This window comes from Morone saxatilis, unplaced genomic scaffold (assembly GCF_004916995.1).
Source record: "Morone saxatilis isolate NCDOM2014 unplaced genomic scaffold, NCSU_SB_2.0 Contig19, whole genome shotgun sequence".
Lineage (NCBI taxonomy): Eukaryota > Metazoa > Chordata > Actinopteri > Moronidae > Morone > Morone saxatilis.
The window spans coordinates 1,219,599-1,244,954 of record NW_023339751.1 but is presented as its reverse complement, the minus strand read 5'-3'; the positions used below and the strand labels follow the sequence as shown (position 1 = coordinate 1,244,954).

Below are 25,356 nucleotides of genomic sequence, written 5' to 3'. Positions count from 1 at the left end.
TGCGCGTGCGTGCGTGTGTGTGTGAATGAGACACTGGGGTAGGTGGGTGGGAAGAGGATCTGACCTTTAAGGGGGGGGATCAGGACCTGGAGGGGATGTGAGTGGGTTGTATTAGTGTTTGTAATAAACAACCACATAACTTATTATTATTATTATTATTATTATTATTATGTATGTTATATTTGCTGTGCAAAACTAATTAAGAGATTTAAAAAAAGAAAATAGCATTTTCTTTTCAGATTTCCTGTAGTAAATTGTTATTGTGAATTCTTTGGGTTTGGATAATGGTTGAGTTAAAATCTGATATGGTGACAGCGCCAGAATTCAGATTGCTGACTTTCGGAGCTGATGATGCATTAACTGATAAGAGGACAATAATTGCCATGTGTGACTGGATGGTAATGTGCCTGTATTGCTTCACATTTACACCTACCAGCCCAACTGTCCTCAATCAAATGTGTTTAAATGACAGTTGGCTTTACCTGTGTCAGTGTCTGCTGAGCACTCCATGAGTTAGTTGAGATAGCACTCACTGAGGAGTCTATAATTAATCTTAATTAATCTATAGTGACGTGTGTCTACAGTGCACTCCTACAGTATGGTCAGTCTATATACTTCTATATCTATATCTACTTCTACGTCTATGCTTGTATCTTAAAGGTCATTTGTCTTTTTAATCAGTTATATGACATAAATAAAAAGAGTAAATGTGAGCTCATAAAACCATATTTGGTCTATTTCCTATCTCTGTGATGGTTCTGGGTGGATGGAAGGAAGATCATTAAAATAATATTAATTAACAGCGCTCACCACTGTGTACTGAACAATTGGAAAAAATGTAACTTTCAGTAATGTGGTTCTTGGTCTGAAAAGTATATAAAGTGAAATATACACAGCATTGAAAATGAGTCATTCCTGATCACACCACAGGGGGGCAGTAGCACCCTGGGATGAGGACTGCTAGGGTCCAAATGAGCTGAAACTAAAATGATCAAGGACTTGCACATTAAGAGGTAGAGTGGGGGAACAGCTTTAAAATAATTACTTTTAATCTGTAGTCAGTTATTAACATCTGATTTTCAGTCAGATATGACTTTCATCAATCATTGTAATATTACTAATATGTGAAGATTTGTAGCTTTATTGGTGGACAAACATACAAATAAAGAAGTGAGCAAACCAAATGTGTGTGTGCTGTACCTTCTGCAAAATCTAACTGATTCAGTTTGCTCTGTGAAGCACTTTGGGCTGGTTTGTATGAAAGGTGCTACATAAATAAAGTTGAGTTCAGTATGTTATCTTTGTGGGACACGTTTTTTCCATCATATTCCGCCTGAATCTGCACAGCTTGAGACTCGAGATTTTCCCCGATGGGCGTAGCGTAGCTTTCACAGCCACTGGATAAAAAAGGGAGTTTTAGAGAAGCAACTGTCCTGCAGTGGTTTGACCCGTGAGAATAGAGCCAGCTGGGGCGCAGGGTAGCTCACCCCATGTAGGCCGAGTCCTGACCACAGCCGCCTGGATTCGATTCCAACCTGCTGTTTATAAGAATAAATAAGAATATTATGCATTTTATTGAATGGTTAAAAGGTTTACCTTGTATTGCTCCAACATTCTCTCTCTCTCTTTCTCCCTCTGTGTGTGTGTGTGTGTGTGTGTGTGTGCACCAGTGAAAAGTAAATCATCACATGTTAAATGCGGCTCTGAAGTCACCTCCTCCCCAATAATTTGAGACCACTCGGTTCAAAAAGCCATGATCTTCTTCCACACAGTCTTTTATTTGTAAATAATAAAAATGAACTCTTGAATATAAAACATACACATCAGTAGAGCCACATCTGTTATACAAACAAGAACTGTTGCAGTGAATACTTAGTCTTTCGTCTAAAATCGTGGTTTGGGAGTGGGGAGCCATGGGCTGTAAACAATCAGTATTCCTGGAGTAATACTGACAAAGGAAAGGGCAGTCGGCCACACCGCCAAGGGTTTCAACAGAAACATCCGCAAAATATGTCTGCAAAAATCAGATTTCTCATTGGCTTTAGAAGTCCAGTCCAAACCAATCATAATAAACAGGGGAGAGGGTTTAAGGAGAAGAAAGTAAACTTTGTTCCAATTGGTTCTGCTTGTTTTTCTGCAACTGGGACAAAAATAAAGGCCTATTAGCGCCGCCTTGTGGCTCCGTGCCGCTCAGCGGCTCGAGCACATCCACAGGACGCAAATTCCCTTCAACAAGACCAGGAATGTTTGTGTGTCAGCGATGTTTTGTTTGTTCATAACTTAAGTTCAAGCCGCTCATCCTGGTTTGTATGTACAAGGTGTGCATGTGTGTGTGTTGGTGACGGGTGTGCAGTCAGATACACTCTTTTTATATTCATATATCTATATCTTTATAATTTCTGTCAAACTCATAATGATACTTCATATACATTTAGCTGTTATACACACATTCTCTATCTCTGTCTCTAGCCCCGACTGTGTTAAACTACAGTTTAGACACCTACACCCGCAGATACGCCAGGGGCTCGAGTATGCTCAGTACTACAGAACAGCACTGTTGTTCAAAGGGTTAAAAAAAAACTGAAACAAAGATAATTTTTTTTTTCCGGAGACTTCCTAATATTTATATTTAGACCCAGAGTGGTAGGCGTGGCCTGGGCGGAGTTAATCCCCCCCTATTGGTCCGCTCCTGTTAGGGGCGGGGATGGCTTGGCTTTTCTCGGTTTGTATTCATATTCAGTACGAGCAAACTGTACAAGAACATGCAACATACAAGCTGGCCTAAAAGTATGTGGAACTAACACACATAAGTCTAGTCTTTTTTTCTGTTTTTGTTTTTTTGAGAATTGTTCGTTAATTTGTCTCGTCTTCTATTTTACAAAAAAGTAGAGAACAAAACAAAAAACGAAACAAACTGAACAAAAGAAACGTGCATGCAGCTTGGGGCCGGGGCGGGGGTGCGTCCCCGAGTCATGCTGCTCCCTCCTACAGGGGGAGTTTGAGGGGTCTGGAAAGGGGGAGGAGACCGGGGTTGGGCAAAGGGTGTTCGGGCGAATGTGACCTGACCTTTATTGTCGGCCTTTGGCGCACCGTCGCATGAAAACCAAACACACACGTACACAGAGGGAGTCTGCACCGCAAGTTACCATTCTGAACTCTGGGCAAAACAAAGACAGAAAAAAAATGATTCCAAATGAAAAAATAAAAAGCAAAAAGTGGATTTGGCCTCTGTTTTCTTTCCTCTTTGTTTAGACAGAGCAAAACCTTTCGCTCGCCTCCGTCTGGATTAAGGAGTCAAGCTTCTCTTGTGCTCGCTTTCATACATCACAACAAGGCTAACAATGTGCACCTGAAGAGGTCGCCAGACCGTGCCGGGCCGCTGCCCCACGTGCTCATGTACGACGATACTGTTACCACGGTAACACCGGCAGAGACAACAGCCAACCTTTACGTGACGGTACGGCCGCAGGAAGCTGCCTCAAGTTTGCTACTCACTAACCCCTACACGTCGTTCACACCACCCATCCCTGTGGCCTCGCAGTGAGCTCTACGCTGATTGGCTGGAGGGCTACTAGGGTGGAGGACTCCACTTTGATCGGGTGCTTTAATCGGGGCTGCACAGGAAAATAAGGGGAGAAGAAAGAAAGAAGAACAGAAGAGAGGAATGAAGAATGTTGGACAGAAACCTCCACTGCTGCAGTTGAGAGGAGAAAACAAAGAAAGCAAAGCTGTGAAAACAAAAAGGCATACGGAGGAGGAAGAGGGAAGGTGTGAGACATGATTGTCAGACTCCAGCTAAACTTTGATTGGCTAGTTCTGTCTCTCCCTCTCTCTCTTTCTCTCTCTTATTCCCTGTCGCTCTGTCTGGCTTTTCACTGGTTGACTGAGGGCTTCCGGATTGTCGTCCTCGGGGCGTATTCTCGCCCTCTGCTCAGTTCTGGTCCAGTAGCAGTGGTCCATTATTTTATCATTTAAGGGATATCAGGGGGGTTTAGGGTTTGCGGTTGCCATTCGGTCACTAGGACCGAACGCCCGGTGGCGGTCCTGAGCTGTCCAATGACGTCTGAGACGCCAGCCGCGTGAGCGGAGCTAATGTAGGGTCCACCAATGAGGATGGCGGAAACAGTTTGTACCAGCCAATCACCGTGCTTGAGAGGTCCAGGTCCTCCAATAGGATCTGTGCTACACCCATGAAACATTTGTGGTCCAATCGTCCATAGTCGCCCCACACTATCACCTAGAGGGAGAGGAGAGTTAAACTGGTAAGCATTGATCAACATGTTTATGAATCATTCCTAAAGCTAGGGGGTTTTGTTTGTTGTATTTGTTGAAATAATCTTTACATCCCGACAGCGGTCAATAAATCAAATCCTCCTACCGACCCTAGCTTTAAGGTAGAAAGGGTGCTCTTAATGCTTTTAGACCAAGCTAACTGACACTGTCAAAGTCAATGACACAGAGCTGTTTTCAAATTTAGAAACAAGTCCAAGATCAAAAAGTCAAAGTCCAGGTCAAGTTTAAAGTTAAATATCAAGTCAAGTCTCAAGTCTTAAGTCATTCAAAACACATCCAAGGAGAGTCTTGGCTAGTTCATGTCAAGTCTAGAGTTATCATTCAGGACAACTTAAGTTTCATGTCATTCAAGAGTCCAACTCAAATCCAGTCCAGTCTAAATAATTCAAAAAATAAGTAATTAAAATGACTGAAATGAATACAAACAAGTCTTACGTCTTTAAGAGCAAATTGAAAGTCAGTTCCAAGTCTTTCAGGTCTCTGAATGCTGAGAAATACAATGACATGGCATTTTCCTTTTAAAGCTGTGTTACATAGCGGAGATGTTACTTTAATGCACAGGGCTGACAATAAAATGGTCTTCTTGTCTTGTTTTTTTTTGCTCCAGAATTTTAACAGGTCAAAACTTGAGACTAGATATTTTTTTGCTTTAAGGTTCCAAGTAAAGTATTAGTCAGCTCTTAATGGCAATTAAGTCTATTCATGTCTAAAGTCTCTACAGCTCGAGTATAGAGGTAATTACACTGTAATGTGGTAATTTTCTGTTAAATCATGAGCTAAAAGCTTTCTCTATTGCATGCCATTATTTAAGATTAAACCTTTTTACAGACATTCTCATTACAAAGTGGGCAACAGTTGGTTGTTCAGCCTGTTTGAGACTGTTACTAGGTAGACCCTCCCACGCACACACAGAGTATTACCTGAAGCACCTTGCCCTGGGGACTCTCATCAAAGAGCAAGTGCTGCTGGTAGAGCGGCTCCAGGGTCTTTCGTGCAATCTTGGTTTTCTTTTTGGCTTTACAACTTCCATTATCCAGCAGGTACACCTTGACATAGGGAGCTGGTGATGGAGGGACGGGGTTAAGAGAGAGCAAAAAGAGAGGATGATGCAGGAGGGAGAAGAAGCAAGCTTTGTTGGGTTGTATGTGTGTTGGAGTTTGACATTGAGGCATCAGGCATGGTCTGTATTTAAGGTCTGAGTGTGTGTGTGTGTGTGTGTGTGTGTGGGTGTGTGTGTGTTACCTGGGAGGGATTTGGAGCCCGGTTTGGAGGTAAGGCCTCGTGCCCTGATCACCTCGACCTCCAGCTGGCCTTTCTTATCCATCAAACCGATCTGAACATCACCTGTATGTAAGGAAGACATACACAAACACACATACAAACCACATTTAGACAAATTATTGTAAAATTATCACAAACTACTTGTTAGAGTTTGCATATTTTAGCTCTTCTCCAAGTTCTCAAAGCAGCAAATACATTATATATACAGTACATATATATTAACAAGGTGAAATACACTGATATTCTTCAATTTTTTCATGTAATGAGAAGAACAGAACCTCATATTTGCAGTTTCCTTGCATTACAAACACAGAGATGTGGTGTGGGATATGGAATGTGCAGTGGATTTGATGGAGCCACCACTCACCCATGGCAGGTGTTGCCAGTGTTTGCCGGCCAACCAGCTGACCGGGGCCTAAACCATCCAGGAAGTCACTGAACTGACTGTCGGCACCCAAACGCATACCTGAGAAGATCAGACTGACACGCACACACACGAATTACTCAAAACACACAAGGGTTAGTCAACTGCATAGATCTATACAAAAGCTGTTTAATACTAACAATAATACTTGTTCACATGCAGGTGTAATCCTCTAGTGTGTACGTACTTCCCCTCAGAGCTGTAGCTGTTCATGCTGCCATCGGTGGACTCTCTGCTGGCCTGCCGGTTCATGGCCGTCCCTCCCCGTGGGTACTCCACAGCCATGCCCGTCTCCACGCTCCTCTGGATGCTGCTGCTGCCGGCCTTACTGCCCTTTTTACCTGCTGATGCTTCTGTGGCAAACACAGAAAAGAGGTCTTACACAATTAGACTTTGCTTGTGTCATTTTAAGCGAAGCTGTTATCAGTTATCAGGCATCTCATTTCATACCTTCCCTCGAAACTCAATCTGGTCCTGCATTTGTACGGAGTATGACTGTATCACTGATATGATAATACTAGGTCACAGGTTCTTAGAGGTTGAGTTGAATCTTTTTCCAGTCATACTTTTTTGCATCTACTCAAGGTAGTAACTCTGACAAGCCTGATAACTATAGGCTGAGGTTTCTCAATTTGCAGGCCATGCCATGCAAATTAATATTCCAGGGTGACCTCACCAACATCCCCAAACAAGATAAATACATGACAATCTTCGGGGGGGTTGGGGAAAGAGTTAATCTAGGAAAATCACATATAATTTTTGGAAAATAGGAATGATCTATTTTATTTAGATGATGAGGTCACTGCAGGAAGACAACATGGGTCAGTCAATTTGGTGAGGATGAGAAGGTAAAACAACAAGGGTTGAAGAAATCATATATCCAGACATAAAGGAGGAGTCCAGCTCTTTTTAAAAGCCTGCTGTTATTCATAATAGCGTCCTTTCAGTCCACCCAAAAAGGATACCAGTTTCTTTTTGAAGACATGAAAGGACACGCAATGTACCTTGCAACAATCAGACTATGGAGACAAACGTGTTTGGCTCAGCCAGGCTTCTTGTAGAACTGGACCAGCCTTTTATAACACAATGGTGACAGGGTAGCGTAAGGAAGCGTGCCGGAGACAGAGTTCAGGAAGGGCTGGAGGAGCAGGGAACAGAACTATTCTGCAACTCTCCTCTATCATTCTCTTTCTGTGGTGCCCTGTCTGCCTGAGTTTGCCCTATTTCATCTGCATCTGTGTCTCTTAAAACCTTAAATGCTTTATTGGTTAACTTACTCTCTAACATTTCTCAATGCAATTAAACATCACAGACGTTACATCTAACAGCTGCAACATAATGTATTTAACCCTCTAAATAGGTTTACCTGCTATATAATATAACATCATGCTGCTTTATTATCTTTATAGCACCTAGAGGTCTTTAAAAGCACCACCTGAGCCTTGACACAGTATTCCTATCTTCCTGTCTTACAGTGTCTGTCTGCCTTCCTTTCAAACTGTCTGTCTGTCTAACTATTGCTTTACCTTTCTGTCTGTCCGCCGCCTTACCCGCCGCCTCTGAAATAACACACACAACAACAACAAAGCCAATAAACAACAACATCAGAAACAACAGCAACACTGGATACACTGGTAAAATTATCTGAAAGTGTTACAGTGTTAATGACACAGAGGTTGTTGTCTGCATTATAGTCTCCATGTATAGTGTTTGTGTGTGTGTGTTTGTGTGTATGTGTGTTTGTCCTAAACTACCAGACCCATGACAAACACTGCTTTATCCAAACCAGTTGTGGAGGCACATTTAACGTTAGAGAAAGTACAATACAATCTAAGGTACCCTGTGGAGTTTTAATTGTAAAGCAACCAAACACATTATCTATCCATTCTAACAAATACGCTAAATCAATTTCTCAAGTCATAAAAGATCCCTGTTTTGGAGTGTTTTGAGCTTTTAGAGCGCACTGCAGCCACTAACAGCCCCCTGCAGTCTGCAGAAATGTGCACCATACTGGCCCTGTGCTCACAGCATGTATTTGTTTTATAGTCTTTTAACTTTGTCCATCATCTGCCAAATGCAAAGACGGATTTACCACGCAATATAAAACAGACTAGATGCCATTATATGCTGCCAATCTTCTTGGCGAAGGTATTATTTATTTACAGTAATTACACTAATGTCTTACAATTATTGTGGAGGTGCTTCTTTGAAGCAATGACACACACACAGCAATGTTAAAGGCCTTCAATGAGGGTCTGTGCTTGGTGGTGACAGTGTAGGCTATCTTGTTTATCTGTGTATGTTTCTTTCTGCCTTTCTGCGTGTATTTGGGTGCTGATTTCTCAGACTGTTAGTCACACTGTTCTCTGACCTGTCTGGCTGAGCTGCGAGGTACTCCGGCTGCGTCTGGACGGCAGGATGGCGACAACACGTTGGCTGAGGCTCGAGCGCCGCTTCTTGATACCACTTCCCAGGCTGCCGAGCGCCGTGTCTGATTGACTGCCGTCAGTGTGCTCCATGCCGTAGATCTCACCACTCACGCTGGTGCTCTTCATCATGTGGCGGCCCGTTGCGCGCATGGCCCTGCTAATTATCACATTTAATAACAATCGCATAACGTCACCCAAAACTACCTTTATTTTGCATGACTTCCCTTTTACCAAACATGAGCAATAATACACAGCGAGTGTGTAAGTGAGGTGGTACCTGAAGCGTCCCCGGGGTCTCTCTGACTGGATGGACATGTAGCTGGTGCTACTGATGCGAGAGGCACTGCTGGTTCGAGAGATGGCTGACACGTCGCTGACATCACTGTCTGAAGACTTATGGGAAACGTTCTCGCTGCTCCTCCTCTGGTCCTTGTAGAGCTGCAGGAAACATACATCAACCAAAATGATGTTAAGACATATTAGTGCCAGATACTGCAAACCATGCACTGAGAATCAATCAGTAAACTATGAGGAGAGGTGTCAATGATCTGATGAACTAATCAATGTTTTTACATTGGATGGATGAAATACCTATCCTAACAATCAGCTCTACAGAGCCTTCTTGGTGTCTTTCAGCTCATTGTTTCGTTTTACTGCCCACAACTTCAGTTCAGTCTCACAGCTCTCATCAACCTTGATTTGCAAATGAGCCATTTCCCTCAGAAGTTGGCAAAGAAGTTGCAGATATTAACAATTTAGATTTTGTAACAGAATATGAAAGCTATTGTAAATCTCAGAAGGATGAAGCCTTGATCACCGTCACCTTATCACTTTCTACACGTTTTCATCCATTTCACAGCATTACTGACACTTTTGGATGTTCACGTCAGTTTGTGCTGATGATCTACGCCGTCAGATTGAAATCATTTCACATTCAGTCAGATGGGGGACAGTGTAATGCATCACAAAGACAGCACTGACAGGATGCGTACAAAAGAGTGGAACTACTGGCATGTGGACATGTGTGAAAGTCAGGACATCGCCATTAAACTGTCAGATTTCTGTAAGTTAGGGACAGGAAAACCAGCCAGTATGGATTATACACTTCTGAATTGGAAGAGTTAGGTACATTCTTGAGCGACTGCCCAGTTGGAACCAATTCATTTTATTGAGTGGTCTTCGCCATTACGGTAACATAATTTATTACTTTCTTAGACAGTAAATGCAATTCACTGCGATGCACTTCAGCAACATTATGGCTCGTTCTCTCCAGCTGGAACCCTTATTGTCCCCCTCCATTCTCCTGATGAGTTTGTTTTAAAGTGAACTGTCAGGCTAAATGAAGCCAAAGGAAAATAGTTGCAGCCCACCTCCCGTTTGTTCTTGAGGGCTCGGTCCAGGTCCTGTTGGCTGGAGGTGGTGGCGGCTGACACCCTGTTGGAAATAACCCTCATCTGGAGCTGACGAACACACTCCTCTGCTACCAGGGCTACACACACACACACACACACACACACACATACACAAAATACAAGAAACTCAATAACCTCTAATTTAATCACACGCTGCACTTTTAATTCCCTCTATCTACACAAAAAAAAAAGAGTATGGAAGCCCTGAGTGGCAAGTGAGTCTGATCTAAATTGTTCCCTCTCTTGTGTTTATGACTCAAGAACAAGTGAAAAAATTTTTTGCCAGCGTAATAATTCTAATATTTCTTTTTTTTTAACAGGTGGGAAAAAAGGCTTTGCCAGGATCATTTTTCAATTTTTTTTTAAATCTAACTTTTTTTGGCAGGATGATTTGGCCACTACATTTTGTTTCTCAATAGGACTTAAAGCAAGTAAGTGAGTTTTAATTTCTCTTTGCATTGTACAAAAGACAAATTCAGGCGGAAAACAGAGAATAAGAACAACAAATTGTACTGCATCTGTATTCATTAATCTTGGTGAGGACAGTAAGTGTAATATCTCAGAATATCTAAACCAAAAGAAAGACGAGCAACAACAATTATTCTTCCACTTTAACAAATTAACTTTACAGTGTCCAACTTAAATTTGGAGATGCACTCAGACAAATAATGTGCAGCATACTGAGTAACATTATAATAATAAAACAATTAAACTCAAAAATGTCCAGCAACTTTTGGTTTTCCAGGGAGTTACTTGCTGGATTATTTCTAGTGTTGACTTCCTGGAGCCTCCTGTCATCACAGTGAGGTTGTCCAGCACATAACACCCTGTAACTCTTCCTCCTGGTTCCCTCAATACGCAATACATAAATCAAAGAGTGTGATTGACAATATGCTCCGCTGACTTTCAGCTGTCCAATTTAAATTCCAGAAAGGATTTCTTAAACAAAGATTTATATTTTTTTATTTATCATGTGAATGTCATTGCATCAGTCCAGCGCAACACAGGGAACAACACTGTACAAGCTGATGCACATATTGCCTCTCACCTAGACTTAAACATAATTCAGTACACACTCCCAATCCTCAACATATACCTTGTTCTACGGTGCTGCTCTTGGGGGGAAGCTGTGGGAGTTGCCGTACTCTGCGGGCCGAGGAGGACGTCACTGAGGAGGAGAGAGACGAACCACCTTGGAGGTGGCCCCTAACACAAAAATAACATGATAGTGAAGCAGACAGAGGAGAGAACAGCCAGAGGGGGGGAGAGGAAGAGGAGAGGGTTGAAGAAGAATGAACAAAAGCAAAAGGATGAAAAGAATGGAGATAAAAAGAGAGAGAGAAGTCAATATGTCTGTGATCCAGGGTGTACACTGCAGCACCACTCACTTCCTGGCTGGAGTTCATAGTTCTTGAGTTAATCCTATTCACACAGTATTATTTTGACATTACAAGTGGTTGAAATTCACCTGCAGGAACACAGAAACTGAGCGAAAAAACAACTGTTATCATTTTATATTTCCTGTCTGAAGATGTGTAACATCAAATATGGCAACAGGAAGAGCATCAGTTGAGGAAATAAAAGAACAGCAACAATATTTCTGTGAACAATCAGTGGCAACAACGTATTGACAAAGTGAAGCAAAGTGAAGCTTGTTCAGGGGTTCGACAGTGAGGCATCCTGTTGCAGAAAGAGCAGCAAATAAAGATTTAGACGGTGAAAGAACACATGGAGAAAGTGAAAGCCTTCAAGCACAAATCCCACCAGATCTGCAGACATTCATTCACTGTAATCCATTCTCACAAAAGACCCCAGAACGGGGGTTATTCATTTCACCGTGAATTACCTGTAACTGGAGCACATCGCTCAAATCAGATCAATTCATCCTTCTTAAGTCCCGCCCCTTCAGGACCCTCGGTCAACTTTCTCCTTTACTTATGGTGCATTACATTTGAAGTCAGAATCTTGACACATTACTGTCCAAGACCTGTTTGAATAAATGAAATACAACATGATTTTGCTAGAGCTCGGTTGTCCGACTCGTTGCACTGGAAGTCAACTCGGGTGTGAGCTCCGACGTCAGACCTCAGACTTCCGAGGTAAATGGAATGCATCATTAGATATGCTACGTGCTAGCCTCATCTATGTTGAGAAGAGAACCACATTTTGAAGATGGTTAAAAGATCAAAGCTACATACTATAATATAGTCACATCTTAGGTGAGCTAATGTTGGCAAAACACTAGCTAACTTGCAAGTTAATCAATGGTTAGGTAACTAGTTAGCTAGTGAGAAGGAACAAGTTAGCTAACAATTAATGTAGATTAGCTAGCTGTTAAAATACATCTGCAGTAATTAACAGTAAAATATTCTGTTATTTTACAGTATTTTTTTTGGTGCCAAAGCTGCAGGAATATTTCCATTTTTTTTACAGTGTATGTGGTTTTTATTTATTAACCATCTTCAATATGTGGTTGTCTTTTCAACATAGATTAGCCTTAGCTACCATTAGCACATAGCATATCAAAGTACAGGAAAGGAGAAAGTTGACCGAGGCTTGCTCAGCTGTTATTGGAGCACAGAGCAAAAAGGGGCGGGACTTAGGAAGGGTTAACTGCATGTTGATGACAAAATAGTAACAGAAAAATGCAGCTAATGTCTTTGAATTGTCATTATTCTGTTGAGTATGACATTTTTCACCAGTTCTACTGTAAAAAGCTTCAATTTAAAATTGCCATTTTACTGGCCATCCACTCTGCTTTTATATTCATAGAGCAAGAGAATACAATTCCTGATGCTAAATCTATTAATTGTGATATAATTAATGGTCTCTTCGCCCTTGTGATTTACAAAATACCCTATTAAAAATGTTCAGGTGTTGCGTGAGGAATGCTGAAACAGATCAAAATTATGCAAAACAGGCCTTTTACACTTTACACAACACAAAATGACACTGATAAACAATGACCTTCGAGTGTCCACACGTCATCACAACACATATACACAAACACAGAACAACAGCAGTGTCCGAGGTTGTGATGTGGCAAAGACAGCTCACAGAAACACACACACACATACGCATACACAGGTAGAAGTATAAAGGTGTGCGAAAGCAGCCCTGTCTTGTTCTCAGCACAGTATGTACAGCAAATTAAACAAAAAGGCGGATCTGCCTCTGTGTCAATGGGTTAGAGGGGGGCACTCATTCAAGTGAAATCCCCTTACCAAGGGGCCGCAGTGGGGGCTTCTTTCCTCTGGAGCCCCTTAAGATGGAGGTGGGTTTGATTCTGGTACACACACACACACACACACACACACACACACACAGTCACACGAGTGCCATACAAACCCAAAGCCCCGCAGCCCCGTGTGTGAGCAGCAGCATGCAGGAACAAAAAATGGGAAGAAACATGGGGTCGAGGAAAAATGGAGGAAGGAAAAAAAGCAACAGAATACAAATAAATAAAAGGTTATCCAAATAATGTAAAATGAAACATTAGGAGACAACTTGCTTGCAGGTAAGCATTAATCTTCAGTTAACTTGTCCAATGTGTGGTTAACAAGTAGACACTGCCTGAGGACTGAGAAAATGGATTGAGCTACTTTAATGTTATTAAAGGACCACTATCATCCAATCATGTCTCCTAAAAATGACCTTTACACACTACTAATTTTCAACAACAAATACACTTTGAAGGAAACATCATGGCAACTAAAGCATGATTAATATTAATCGTTATGTTGAATTTAGTTTAGGGCAAGATAGTGGTCTTGGTTTAAATATAAACGCAGTCAACACTGACGTTAGCAATAAGTTAGCAGCATGGCAATGTTGGTCTGTTTAGAAAAGACGCGTCATACTTTGCCAGTGAACATTTACTTATATAAAAACTTCACTTTTAGGAGACAGGGTTGAGGCATCATGTGTTATTATGTCCCCAACAATCAGTGTGACTTTATGGGGTCTCTCTGACCATGAGAAGACAATGGTCAGTCAGTATTTAATGAGAAATGCTATAAACTCACCTATACTAATGACCAGAATTTTGTATGAAGTAAATGCCTCAAAAGATACATAAACTAATTTGAATCTTTCCCCATCTGGCAGTTAAATACCAATAAATGTTTACCTTTCAACTGTCCAACAAGGTCTATGATTTATTGTGTCTATGTGAATGGCCATAATAATAGAATCCTTACTTTAGTCTAAAGTCCCATTCGAATTCCACGCAGGACTTTTGACTCAAATTCATCTCACGCAGTATGTTTGCCTCATGTCTCTCCCTCTGTGCCCCCCCCCGGGTTGGCTTTTGGCTTTTGGCTTTGTCGTGCTGAATGTCCGTGTTTATTACGGACCATATCCTGTAATGTCACTATGGTTAAAATGCTGTCCAACACTATGAGTTAAATTACAAAGGAGCGCAGTGACTATTTAATCCCCCACCTTCCTCTGTAATGTTAAACCCGTCCCAGTGGAGCTTCAGACTAACTTAAAAAAACTTCTTGGTGAGTGGGTTTGAAAAGTGGTTTGAAAAAAAAATGAGCTCATACATTACTGTTTGACATGTGCTGAGCGTACAGTACATGCCTTACCTGCCACTGTCAGAGAGCTTCCTGCCAAGAGTCTGACATTCAGGTGTTTCCAGGGTCCGAGGCTGCCTGGAGAATGGTGAATGAGCAAAGGGAACAATACACAAAAGGAAAAAAAAAAAAAGATGGATGGATGGATGAGACGATGGAAGAGAGTATGATGGAGGATACATCATTTAGATTTAGAAGAGTCTGACTCTCAGGGGGGCTGTCATTGGCCTTATAAGTTTATGATCTGGAAAACAGGAAATAGGAGGCATGCTGTGATGGATGGTATGATGGTGATATGAATAAGGGGTGTCGCACACTCATGCTTCATCTGTAAATGTGCCTGTGTGTGTGTGAGTGTGTGTGCACATAAGTGTGTGTACCTCTTCTTTGTACTGAGGTGAATCAAAGTCTCTTGAGTAGGAAGTAGCATCCATATTCTCCATTCATGGACATGAAGATGACAAAGATGATACATGTACCGCCACACACACACACACACACACACACACACTTCTGATATGAATTATGGACATCATGAATTCTAAGTTGTTGCTGAGCACAAAGCCTTGAAAAAGAAAGACTTCTCAAAGACTGAGAGGAGAAGGCGAGCACACAGAAGCTGCAGATGCAATTCCCAGAACAAAAAGTACACTCGGAAAGACTGCAGGAAGCAAACTCAACAAGGCAGGATTTCACACCATAACCAGAACAAACTACCAGAAGTTCAGAAGAGCACAAACCAGCCACTAAGAACTGGGAAGGAAGGATAGGAAAGCCACAGGACAAAATTACGGCGACAACAACCACAACCAGGGACGAAAACTGTCGCTACAACTCTCGGCAACAAATGGCAAACCAGAAAAACACCACCCACAGGCTGAAAACCATACAAGCAAAACCCTTTACACAATGTGAGTGACAAAGTATTAAACAAAGTAGAACTTGTCTGCGCCTATGGGACTTTTATTTAGACAAGTTCTAAATTGTATATCGTGTTCACTCTCACTGTGTCCAGCTCATTGACCACAAACCAGGAGTGTAGGGTTAGCAACAGGAAGCTAAATTGAAAGTGACAAGAATAGCTTGTCATTTTATCTTGTATTTGTTAAAATAAAGTGAAACCTTGCAGCTGCAACTGCAGCTATTATTAGTTTCAAAAAAATAATTTTAGTTCAAAGCAAGTTTCAAGTAATAGATCAGCATTTTGTGCCACTGTTGTATTTGTCCATTAAATATTAAGCTAAAGCCAGGAGACATTAGCATAGCCTAACATAAAGAGAAGCTAGCTAGAGCTAGCCTGGCTATGTTCCAGGTAACCAAACGCCTTTAAATCTCACTAATTAACACGTTAGGTCTTGTTTCCTAATCCATACCTTTGGACAGAACCAGGCTAGACGTTTCCCCCATAAGAACTCCAAGTCTTTCTGCTAAGCTAAGCTAACTGTCTCCTGATTATAACTTCATATTTAACACACAAATCTAAGTCTCCATTAGTGAAGTTCGTCAAGTGAATATTTCCCAAAATGCTGAACTATTTTTTTTAAAGGCATTTAATTAATCAGCCATAGTAGTCGTAAATGGTTTATATGATACAAGATAAAGTCACTCACTACACTTTAATCAAAATAGAAAGAGTTGGAATATATTAGGTTACAAATTCACAAGTCAGCTGGTCACAGAAATATCAGGACTCAGCAAAGAGATTGTTAGCTGCGAATATGAGATAGAGCTTGACATCTGCCTGAACCCAATAAGACCCAACTGAACCCACAGGACTTCAGTCAGGTTTGAAAGAATGTGTTACTTACTTTACTGAAAACAAATCTTGGACATTGGTGACATATTGGGTGGTGATGTTGTGCCTTTTAAAAAAGCTTTTCCCCCTTTATTACAGTTCAACAAAAACCTTTAGGGTTTGGGTCATACAGTGTGTGATTTTAAGGCATAAGTCAAGCTCTAAGAGGAAGCAGTTGGGGGTCCACAAAAGGGTACCTGTCATCTTCAGGGGAAGCATGTTGGATAAGAATCCTGGGACTTGCCGGACGCCTCCGGGGCAGGGAATGGGACAAAGATTTTCTATGTGTACACATACAAAATATATCACCCATATAATCAAATCAGCAAGCCATTACAGAATCAGAAAGCCTTGCTATTCCATTACTCGGTATGCACAAAGTGAAAAGTTCCCTAAGTCTCTTTGTGCCAGCCATGGCTACAAGTATTTTTTGGCTACTTGGGGGCAGCGGCGCGGGCTGTAAACACAACATTGACATACACTCATCTTACAAAGTTCATGTCAGCAAACATTTGCCTATTTACACATCCAGCAGACATGGAGCAACAGTAGTGTATACTTGGAGGTGTGTTTCTGGCCACCCAACGCATAAAACACATAAAAGTCCAATTTCCCTTCGCTTTTGGCACTGTTTTGGTGTCCATCAACTCCTGAGGGAAGAATCTGGTTATTTGGGAAGTACAAAATTCCCTTTTTAGGTTTTCTTCTGTCCTGGCAGTCGCATGTAGATTTGTTGCCTGAACTAAACACCAACAATAAACCAACATGTGACTTCCAAGATACCTGCCCTTATCTTTTACAGTGTAGTCACACTACGAATCACTTCCCCACCTAGTATGGACAGGATGAATGAATACAGCCAGCCACACCTCTTTCAACATATATATGGCATAGGGGGACTGTAATAAAACAGACTTGAATAAATTGGAACCTATCCTTTAAGGTATTTTGATTACATTGTGGGTGATGGTTCATCGTGAAAGCAGCACTGGCACCAGAAATCTCTTTGGATCAAGCAGGACGGCTGTTCTCAGAATTCAGTCTTAATAAATAGACCTTGGTGACACTGGGAAAGGTCATGCTGGTATTACTGGTATTACATAAGGATTGAAGCTAACAAATGAGAAGCATCATGTATTTTACCAATGACTGGACTGTGTAAAGTAAACATAAAGGAGGCTGATTGGTGAAGTGATTCATCTTTTGATAGAGCAATTAAGCTAAGGTGCACAAGAAAAGGTGCACCAATGTGGTTGTTTTGGTGCCAATCGCACTTCTCAGTGCTCATTCTTTGATGGGCTGATGAAGGTGTCAAGATAGTCATACATCAATGATATGAAATTTGTCAAAATGTTTCTAGAGTTAAACAATTCTAAAACTGAACAAATAAAAGTATTACTACTGATAGAACAACAGTCCCAGCAGATAGGAAGAGTAGAGTGGTGTACAGCGATGGGGTCTGGGTAGAGTGAGAAGCTAGTGTAGGACCATTCAGAGGGGAAAGCGCTGCAAAGACCAGGAAAGGTAAAGGATAAGAGACTACTGGAGCACTACAGGAGGGGTGGTGGGGACAGAGGCTGGTACCTTTCAGTCTCTGGTGAGGGGGCATGATTGTCTGGAGTCAGACAGTTGGCACTAGCGCTCCTAACCCTGTCCAGAGAAGGCTGCAGATCACTAGAGGCACCACAGCACAACATGCCATCCAATGGAGGAGACAGGAGGAGGACAGAAACAAACACAAAGAGAAAAAGAATGGACAAACAGAAAAAATGTTTTAAAAGAAAGTTCGGTTAGATTCCCAAAATCATAATCCTAGTCTGAGGAATAAACCCTAACTTTTCTGGCTGGCGTAAGGATGGGAGAGTTTGTAATTCTTCATGAAGATGGAGTACGGTGTGATTGTCATGGCAAAGGTTGGACTGCTCTCTACACTATCCTACCAACCTGGCACGAGTTAGGCTCATATGTTTACCCATCAATAATCATCTGCACGCATGTATGTGTGTGTCTTACCTAACTGTCACCTCATCTGTGAACATTACAACGCGGTGTGTGATGGAGCAGCGCGTTGCCATGACCACGTGCGATCCCACGACAGAGCTTATCTTTCGACATGCAGGCAGCGAGGAACTAGTCACAAGATAAAAATTTAAAAAAAAAAAATAGCATGCATTTGCAAACGAAACAAAATGAAGAAAAGGAAGTTCAGATTGGAAACAAATGTGAAGCTCCTGCTGCTGTAGTAAATACTTACATAAAAGGAAGTCCACAGGCTTATATAGATCGCAAGCTTTCGTGTCTTCTACCATAAATATGAACAGTTTGGCAGATATCCCAACTCTCATATCGGAGATTATTAACATTTACTACAATAAAAGGATTGTGTGCTTTTAGGAAAAGTTCATACTGGCACCACTGAGAGTCTAAAGGCCTCAGTATGCTTCAAACAGAGCTGGTTGAATTGTCTAAACACTTTGCGATACTGCGTCAATTTTTGTTACTTTCCGAAACAGAGACAATCGCGCCCTCTTCAAGCAGCCATTGGCTGGGTGTGTAAAAGTAGGCTGGGTCTGAACTTAAGAAGAGACTCTCCAAAATTGTGCCCCGTTATCACTTTATCACAATTCATTGCGTAGGCCCGCAAAAGACTTGATTTGAACGAGGATGATGAGAAGAAGTCTTTTTTCCTCATAGACAGTTTTAGGTGACTCATAGCAAAGGCTGCAGAGGCTGGAAATAATGGAATAGTGGAAATAATTAGAATTGTTGGTCATAACATAATAATAGAATTGTTACATTATCCAGGAGAGTCCCATGTTTCTAAGTTCAGTGTACAATATGTAATTTCTACTTGCTTTCACATGAAAACAATAACAGAAGACGAAGTTTGATGACATTGTGAAGTTGCATGGGATCATGAGAGCCGTCTCCACAACTGCTGATGAAAATCTATGTGACGTGACTCAGGCGGAAAGTTAAAGTTTAATTCACGTTACATTTGGTCACATCGGCCGACTTATAGCAACCAGAGAGAAGCACAGAAACATACTTTTACCTGAATAAAAGGACAGATTTCTCGGTGTTTGAACATTGTGGGATAATGTGAGTACACCACTTATACTAAAATATACCACACAGGTCCAGCGTTTATAGACATTTTAATGCGGATATGTTATATATTAGATCTTTAAGTTACACTGAGGAGATTGTTTAAAGAAATGAAAACCACGTCGGGGTATAAACACTTTGTTTGTTGAAGCATACTGAGCCCATAACTGTGGACTTACCTGTTTGTGTGTTTGTGGATACCGTTGAACAAAAGTGGCATCTTAGGTGGCAGTGTGTTATTGTGCCTAGTAGATCTCCTGATGTTAGCATGCATGCAGCAGATGGAAGTAGGATAATGGGAGGAATGGGCGGAAGAGGAGAAAAAAACAAGTGTGTGGGACTGTTTGCAAAGACAGAAAGTTTTATAGGTCAAAGAAAGGTGCCAACTTATCCAGTGATTTCATGTACTCTGCAGTATGTTATTAAGCTTATTCGGAGCTGATTTATTCCATTTTCAAAAGCAAGGTAAGTTTCACATTTCAGTACTGTGAGTTATGTCTTTGCAGTCATATTGTCGTCTGACATGTTTCTAAACAGTGCATTCCTTGCAAAAATCACTGGCTAAGCTTGTAGGTTTTTGCAGCGTAAGCAAGTAGAACTACAGCACCGTGTGACGGGCAAACAAGCAACAAAAGCCGGCTCTCATCTCTACTGACACGCTTAAAAACACCCCTCTACCGCAAACACATCCATGTGTATACAAAGTACAAATAGAAAGTGTTACTGGATTGTTATGTTTCTGTAAGAGGTATGGTTGTATGAGGAGGAGCCTCTAATTATACATACAGATGTGTTCTCAAGCGTGTAACTTACCTATTTTTGGCTGAGTGCAATTTAAGACCCATGTGAAGGTGACTACAGTACGTCTGACACGCAAATGTTAAATGACAGCAAAAGCCTTGATATCTCAAACTGTGTCAGGATATGAAAACAAAGAAAAGGCCTCTGAATAATTTTAATCAAGAGGAAAAGACAGAATTGGTATTTGATTTCTTCTGGAGGGCCAAGAGTAAATTTTGATGGATCCTTTCATAACAAAGTCGCTGAACAAACATTTGGTGTTGACTCTAGCCCTAGCCAGCCATACTGTTAGCTTGGTTGTAGAATGGCAGCATGCTGAGAATGAAGCACAGTCTGAATGCAAGGGTGGTCCTGTAGTGTCCTCTTGTGGATCTGAGGCAGAAGTACAACTAAACAACCATCTCTGTGGCTTCCTTTCCTCAATCTAATCTACCTGTTTATACATTGAATTTCCCCTCATAACATGCCATATCATCAAATGTCAGTAAACACCTTTCCTTGCTTATTCCCCACCTGCTACTTCCCTGACTGTCCACATTTCCCAAAATTACGGGGAAAATATGGTCAAGTCAGTGATTGATTATGGTCTGTATTTTCCAAATTGTCAACAAATCCTGTAGTTCATTTTGACTCAATCCCACATTCACCATCCAACTGCCTAGAGCACCAGATATGGATTAATACGCAGCTGAAAATAGTCCCCCAGAAAGTATTTACACCTGTCTGAGTAATGTTTGTTAAAAACTACAGTGCCCAGTTGGATCTTTGCCTTTTCTTTTTCTAAAAGAAAACTACATATTCTTGACCAGTTTTTAAAGATTTCAGTTTTCCATATAAAGAAATGGGCTTCAGAGCCACAGACAGGGGATGGACATTGAAGACAGTGCTGGTATTTTTTCATAGGATTTGTTGACAATAATAAAACAATTCAACTATCGCCACAGTCCAGCCCACAATTTGACTTCTACTTAAGTGCGTTTTGAAAAAGAACATTATGTAACCATTAGACTGTATACACACAAATGACACACAATTTACTTTCACAACACTTATTTTGCTTCTACAGCAAAGTCAAAGAGGCTGGTATTTTCTCATCCCTTATTTAAAGACTATTTTCAATGATTGATTTAACAATTCAGAGACAATCTGATAAAAAAAAAAGAAAAAAGAAAGAAACACTACGCAAACAAAACTACAACTGAACCAGAACCCAAATGTAAAAAAAAATATGTTGTGCTTGGCCAGTTTACCTGGTGTGGAGGCACTCTGCACTTTTGCCTCGCATTGACTGGTGGATCATGATGACCTCACTGTGGTTACCATGGGGATGGATGACACATGAGGAAATCAACAACAGTCAAAAAACCACAAGAGCAGAAGGAGAAGAGGGTGAATAGGAAAGAGAAGGTGTCGCTGATTGCTACACACACACACACACACTCAGAAAAGCCACAGATTTTTGCAACCAAAGCCGCATTTTCTTAACACTGCTCTAAAGTCACTTTATGAAAATCAACGGATAGCTACTGCAACAAACTTGATCAAGCTGTGAAAAGGGGAAATTCAGTGAAAGAAAGGTGGAAAAACTAAATCAGGAAAATATATTATATTATTATTATTATTATAAAATATAATAAATGAAAATAACAGTTTCATTAAATAAATAAAAAACTTATTTTAGGAAGTTTCATGACTGGCATTCACTCTTAGAGTTAAAAACAGAATCTCTACTGCAGTCACACAGTTTTGCACAATATCTGCCGTCACATACCAACAAATAACATCACACACAAAAAAATCACAGTGTCACTTTATTTGACAAACACTAGAAACATTGAGTCTAACTGGTTATTACAAGTGGTGCTCACACACAAACACACACACCTGTCATCCAGGTACTCGTCCTCCTGGTGGCGACCTCGGGCAGCGTCGTAGTAGCGGGTTGGAGAACGAGAACGACGAGTGTGAGGAAGCTCATCATCCAGACTCCTAAAAAGAAAGGATAGGAAAGGAGAAAGGAAAGAAAGAAAGACTTATGTCAGGTTAGTGGTCGGACGGTATTGCGGCAGACTCTTGGCGAGGCTCATTTGGCCCGGCCAGTAAAAGCAGAGCTGGCAGCACTGCGTGTTCTGCATCAGACAGACATTTCATTAGTAGATGGACTCTGTTTGCCGGCTTCCAACAAACTCCTCCACTCTCGCACTACCATGTTGCTTTTACCTCTTACAAGTGACCAATGTCTCCTCACCAGGTTGGTCCTTTATTAGTATCCATTATCAGACGTCAGGCCATGCTTTCCACCTCTGAACAGTTATTGATTTTAAACCTCAACCCTATCACACAGCCGTGTCACTACAGTAGGAGACCAAAGCAGCGTATTAAAACATATTTTGACTAAAATATGACCAATTAAAGCATACTAAATACACAAATGGGCAGCAAAGACGTGTATTATATGTGCATAAACTTGTGACGTCTGGAATTCATCACAACCACTGTGAACCGTAGCCTCAACTCTCCTTAAAAGGCTAAATTTATGTCTGTTTTAAAGCCTTTTTTTAAGCTTACAGGAGGGTTTCAGTCCTGTTGTTCCTCAAACTGATTCATGTAAAAGAATGCGCAACTGTTCAAATTTGGCATTTTGTTCCTTAAAGAATAAAATCTTGTCTCATCCTTTAACCCTCACCTCTGGGTGGGAATGTTGGCTGGCCGTGAACGGATCCGTCCCTGCTCCTCACGGTGCGGGGAGACCGATCGGGAACGTATGTGATGGGTGGGCGTCCTCTGCTGGTCCGGCACCTCCAGGGTGGACGTGGGCTCTCGCTGCCTCTCTCTGCCACGCCCATCCGCTGCTGGGTGCGAATGTACACGTGCACGTACACAAACAAAGATTCACACTCTCGTTAGTAAATGTGTGCTAAGGAATAAATGTAAAAAAATGTCAAGGAAGGTGTACAAGGTGTAGGCCATTAGAGCCCCGATCTGTAGTTGATTTACAGTGAAGCAAAATCTACAACAACCTCAACAATTACACATTAAGTTTTACAATAGTGCAGAATATAAATTATCTTCATGCAGATGCCCAAATATATCAGAAAGTAGAAAACTATATTCCCTAAAATGTTCATTAACTATTTATGGTATCAATAATAACTCAAGGTATTTATATTCAGTAATTATTTCTCCATCTAGTTTTTATTGGTAATGGCGGGGTCCGCCATTCCTGCACTGGGTTTGGATCATCTTGGAAGCCATCGGCTACCGTTTGATGACAATTTAGCCTATAGGGGCAACAGACAATGTTTGTGGGTTTGCGGTGCAGGCAACAGATATCCAGGCTTAGACCTACTCAGCAATCAGATTAGTAATAATCAGATTAGCAATTTCATACACGAGAATGACGAGAAAGACACATTTTGACTAATCTCTATAAAGACATATCTGCGTATGAAAAATAATGAAATTTAAAAAAGCTAAAACCTGCTTAAAAGTAATTAGTCAATACTACTCGAAAAACAACCCAAAATCAGAAGACTTCAGATGCCAAAATCTTGGTCCCATGCCTTCAGAATCTGCATTCAAATGCAGATGTCAGTTTATATAGATTAATTTTAGATTACCAAGAGATAACTTAGTGTACATGCTAACATATCAGCATGGAACCTGATACCATTAAACATATTGTATGACAACAACAATAGGACATTGTGTCTCAAGGATGCAAACTATTTAAAGATTAGCCTAATAATAGAAGAGCAGCTGGCTATTTTTCATTACTGTGCCCTGTATTTTCAAATGTAGTAAAAAATAAAAAATAAATCTTTTTTGGAACTATCTCTGAAGATAAAAATATAAATAGAGAGACTGATCAGCCTTGAAGGGATCGGTGCGACTGTGTCAGGCTTTGTTGTGGTCCCAAGGTTGCTGGTTTCATTTCCAAGAGAAAAGCACCTCAAAGCTCACAGTGGGCCATTGGGTTCACTTTGGAAAGTACTACCAAGGTCTTTCATTTATTCCTACCATGCATGAAAATTAAAACAAAAAGTTGGCAAAAGGGATGTGGTGTATTTTTCCATCCCTTCTGTCTCTCTTTTTAATTTGGGTATTCATTATCAAGAAACACAGACACATTATAGGGTTTGACTGATATAGCTGATATTGACATCAGTGTGTCAAATAGCCAATAGACTATGGCATCACAATGGTATTTGATGAAAATGTTAGATAATTCATTCAGTTTGACTCTATACATCAGTCCAACCCTAACACACAGAGACTCACACATCTACAGCAGCACACTGATACACACACAAAACAAAAGCTGAGTGTTTCAACATACATGGTAGCAATTTATCTTTTAGTTTGCTTATCAAATGAATGTGTACAAACTATATGTTAGATGAGCCCCGTTTCAGAGCTCATCTGAGGCACAACAACGTCTGATTGGACCACGGAGCCTGGATGCTCTCCACCCCATGCAAACATGTAGTCTATGACACACATACGTAACAGTGTTCCCCATAAACGGAATTTATTTGTGGTGGCCCATCACACAGTATAATTTTTACAGTAGTACAGTTTTTAAGTGACCAAAGACTTGATGTCATGTAAAGACTTTAGGGTCAGTTTACTGTATATATCAGTCCCTCCAGGAAGTTGCGATCACAAAAAGTAACCTTGCACGACTTTGCAATTCTGTCCTATCACTGCTACTTTTCCGCAAATTTGAGTAATCACTGAAGTTTCTGCGCAATAGTTCAGCCATACGTCACCACACTCACTACCTTGTTTCTAGTTGTAAAGATGGAGACCATGCAGACATGTGCAACAAATTATACAAAAAATAACAATAATTGCAACTATTTTTGCAATCCTCACTTTCTCTGCAAAACAATGTCATAAAACATCACAACACACGTTTTTTAGAAAAGCTGCAGTGAAATCAGGCCTTTTAGGCTGCAACAACCCCAAAAGAAGCGCATAAAGTCCTAGAAGGACGGATATATTTCTAGTTTAATTTCAACAAAACAAATGAACAATTTTTCAGATCCTAATTGATCCTTTCTTTAGCTTCTGTCAGCTGGTGCAACCTTTGCTTACCAGTGAAAGGGCTTCTTGTCATGTATGCACAAAATTATGGAATACATTTTAGCATAAAATGTATTCCATAGAAAATTTAACAGCGATCCCATGCCCCCTGTTCCAGCCAAGCAACCCCAATGACAACACCACA

The 25,356-nt window shown here is 41.0% G+C and overlaps 1 protein-coding gene across 1 annotated transcript in view; it reads right to left on the bottom strand.

Moving 5' to 3' along the window:
* Window positions 1-1,775: 1,775 nt before the first annotated feature.
* The window catches only part of LOC118329788 (regulating synaptic membrane exocytosis protein 1-like), a gene marked incomplete at its 5' end in the record, with an annotated part of 61,109 nt that continues 37,528 nt past the window's right edge, over window positions 1,776-25,356 (bottom strand). Inside the window, 12 exon segments of the mRNA XM_035664093.1 lie at window positions 1,776-4,237; window positions 5,214-5,353; window positions 5,536-5,637; window positions 5,942-6,054; window positions 6,186-6,351; window positions 7,525-7,557; window positions 8,370-8,584; window positions 8,705-8,865; window positions 9,798-9,916; window positions 10,936-11,045; window positions 22,008-22,112; window positions 22,810-22,972. Of these exon segments, the coding sequence (XP_035519986.1) occupies window positions 4,019-4,237; window positions 5,214-5,353; window positions 5,536-5,637; window positions 5,942-6,054; window positions 6,186-6,351; window positions 7,525-7,557; window positions 8,370-8,584; window positions 8,705-8,865; window positions 9,798-9,916; window positions 10,936-11,045; window positions 22,008-22,112; window positions 22,810-22,972 (1,646 nt within the window).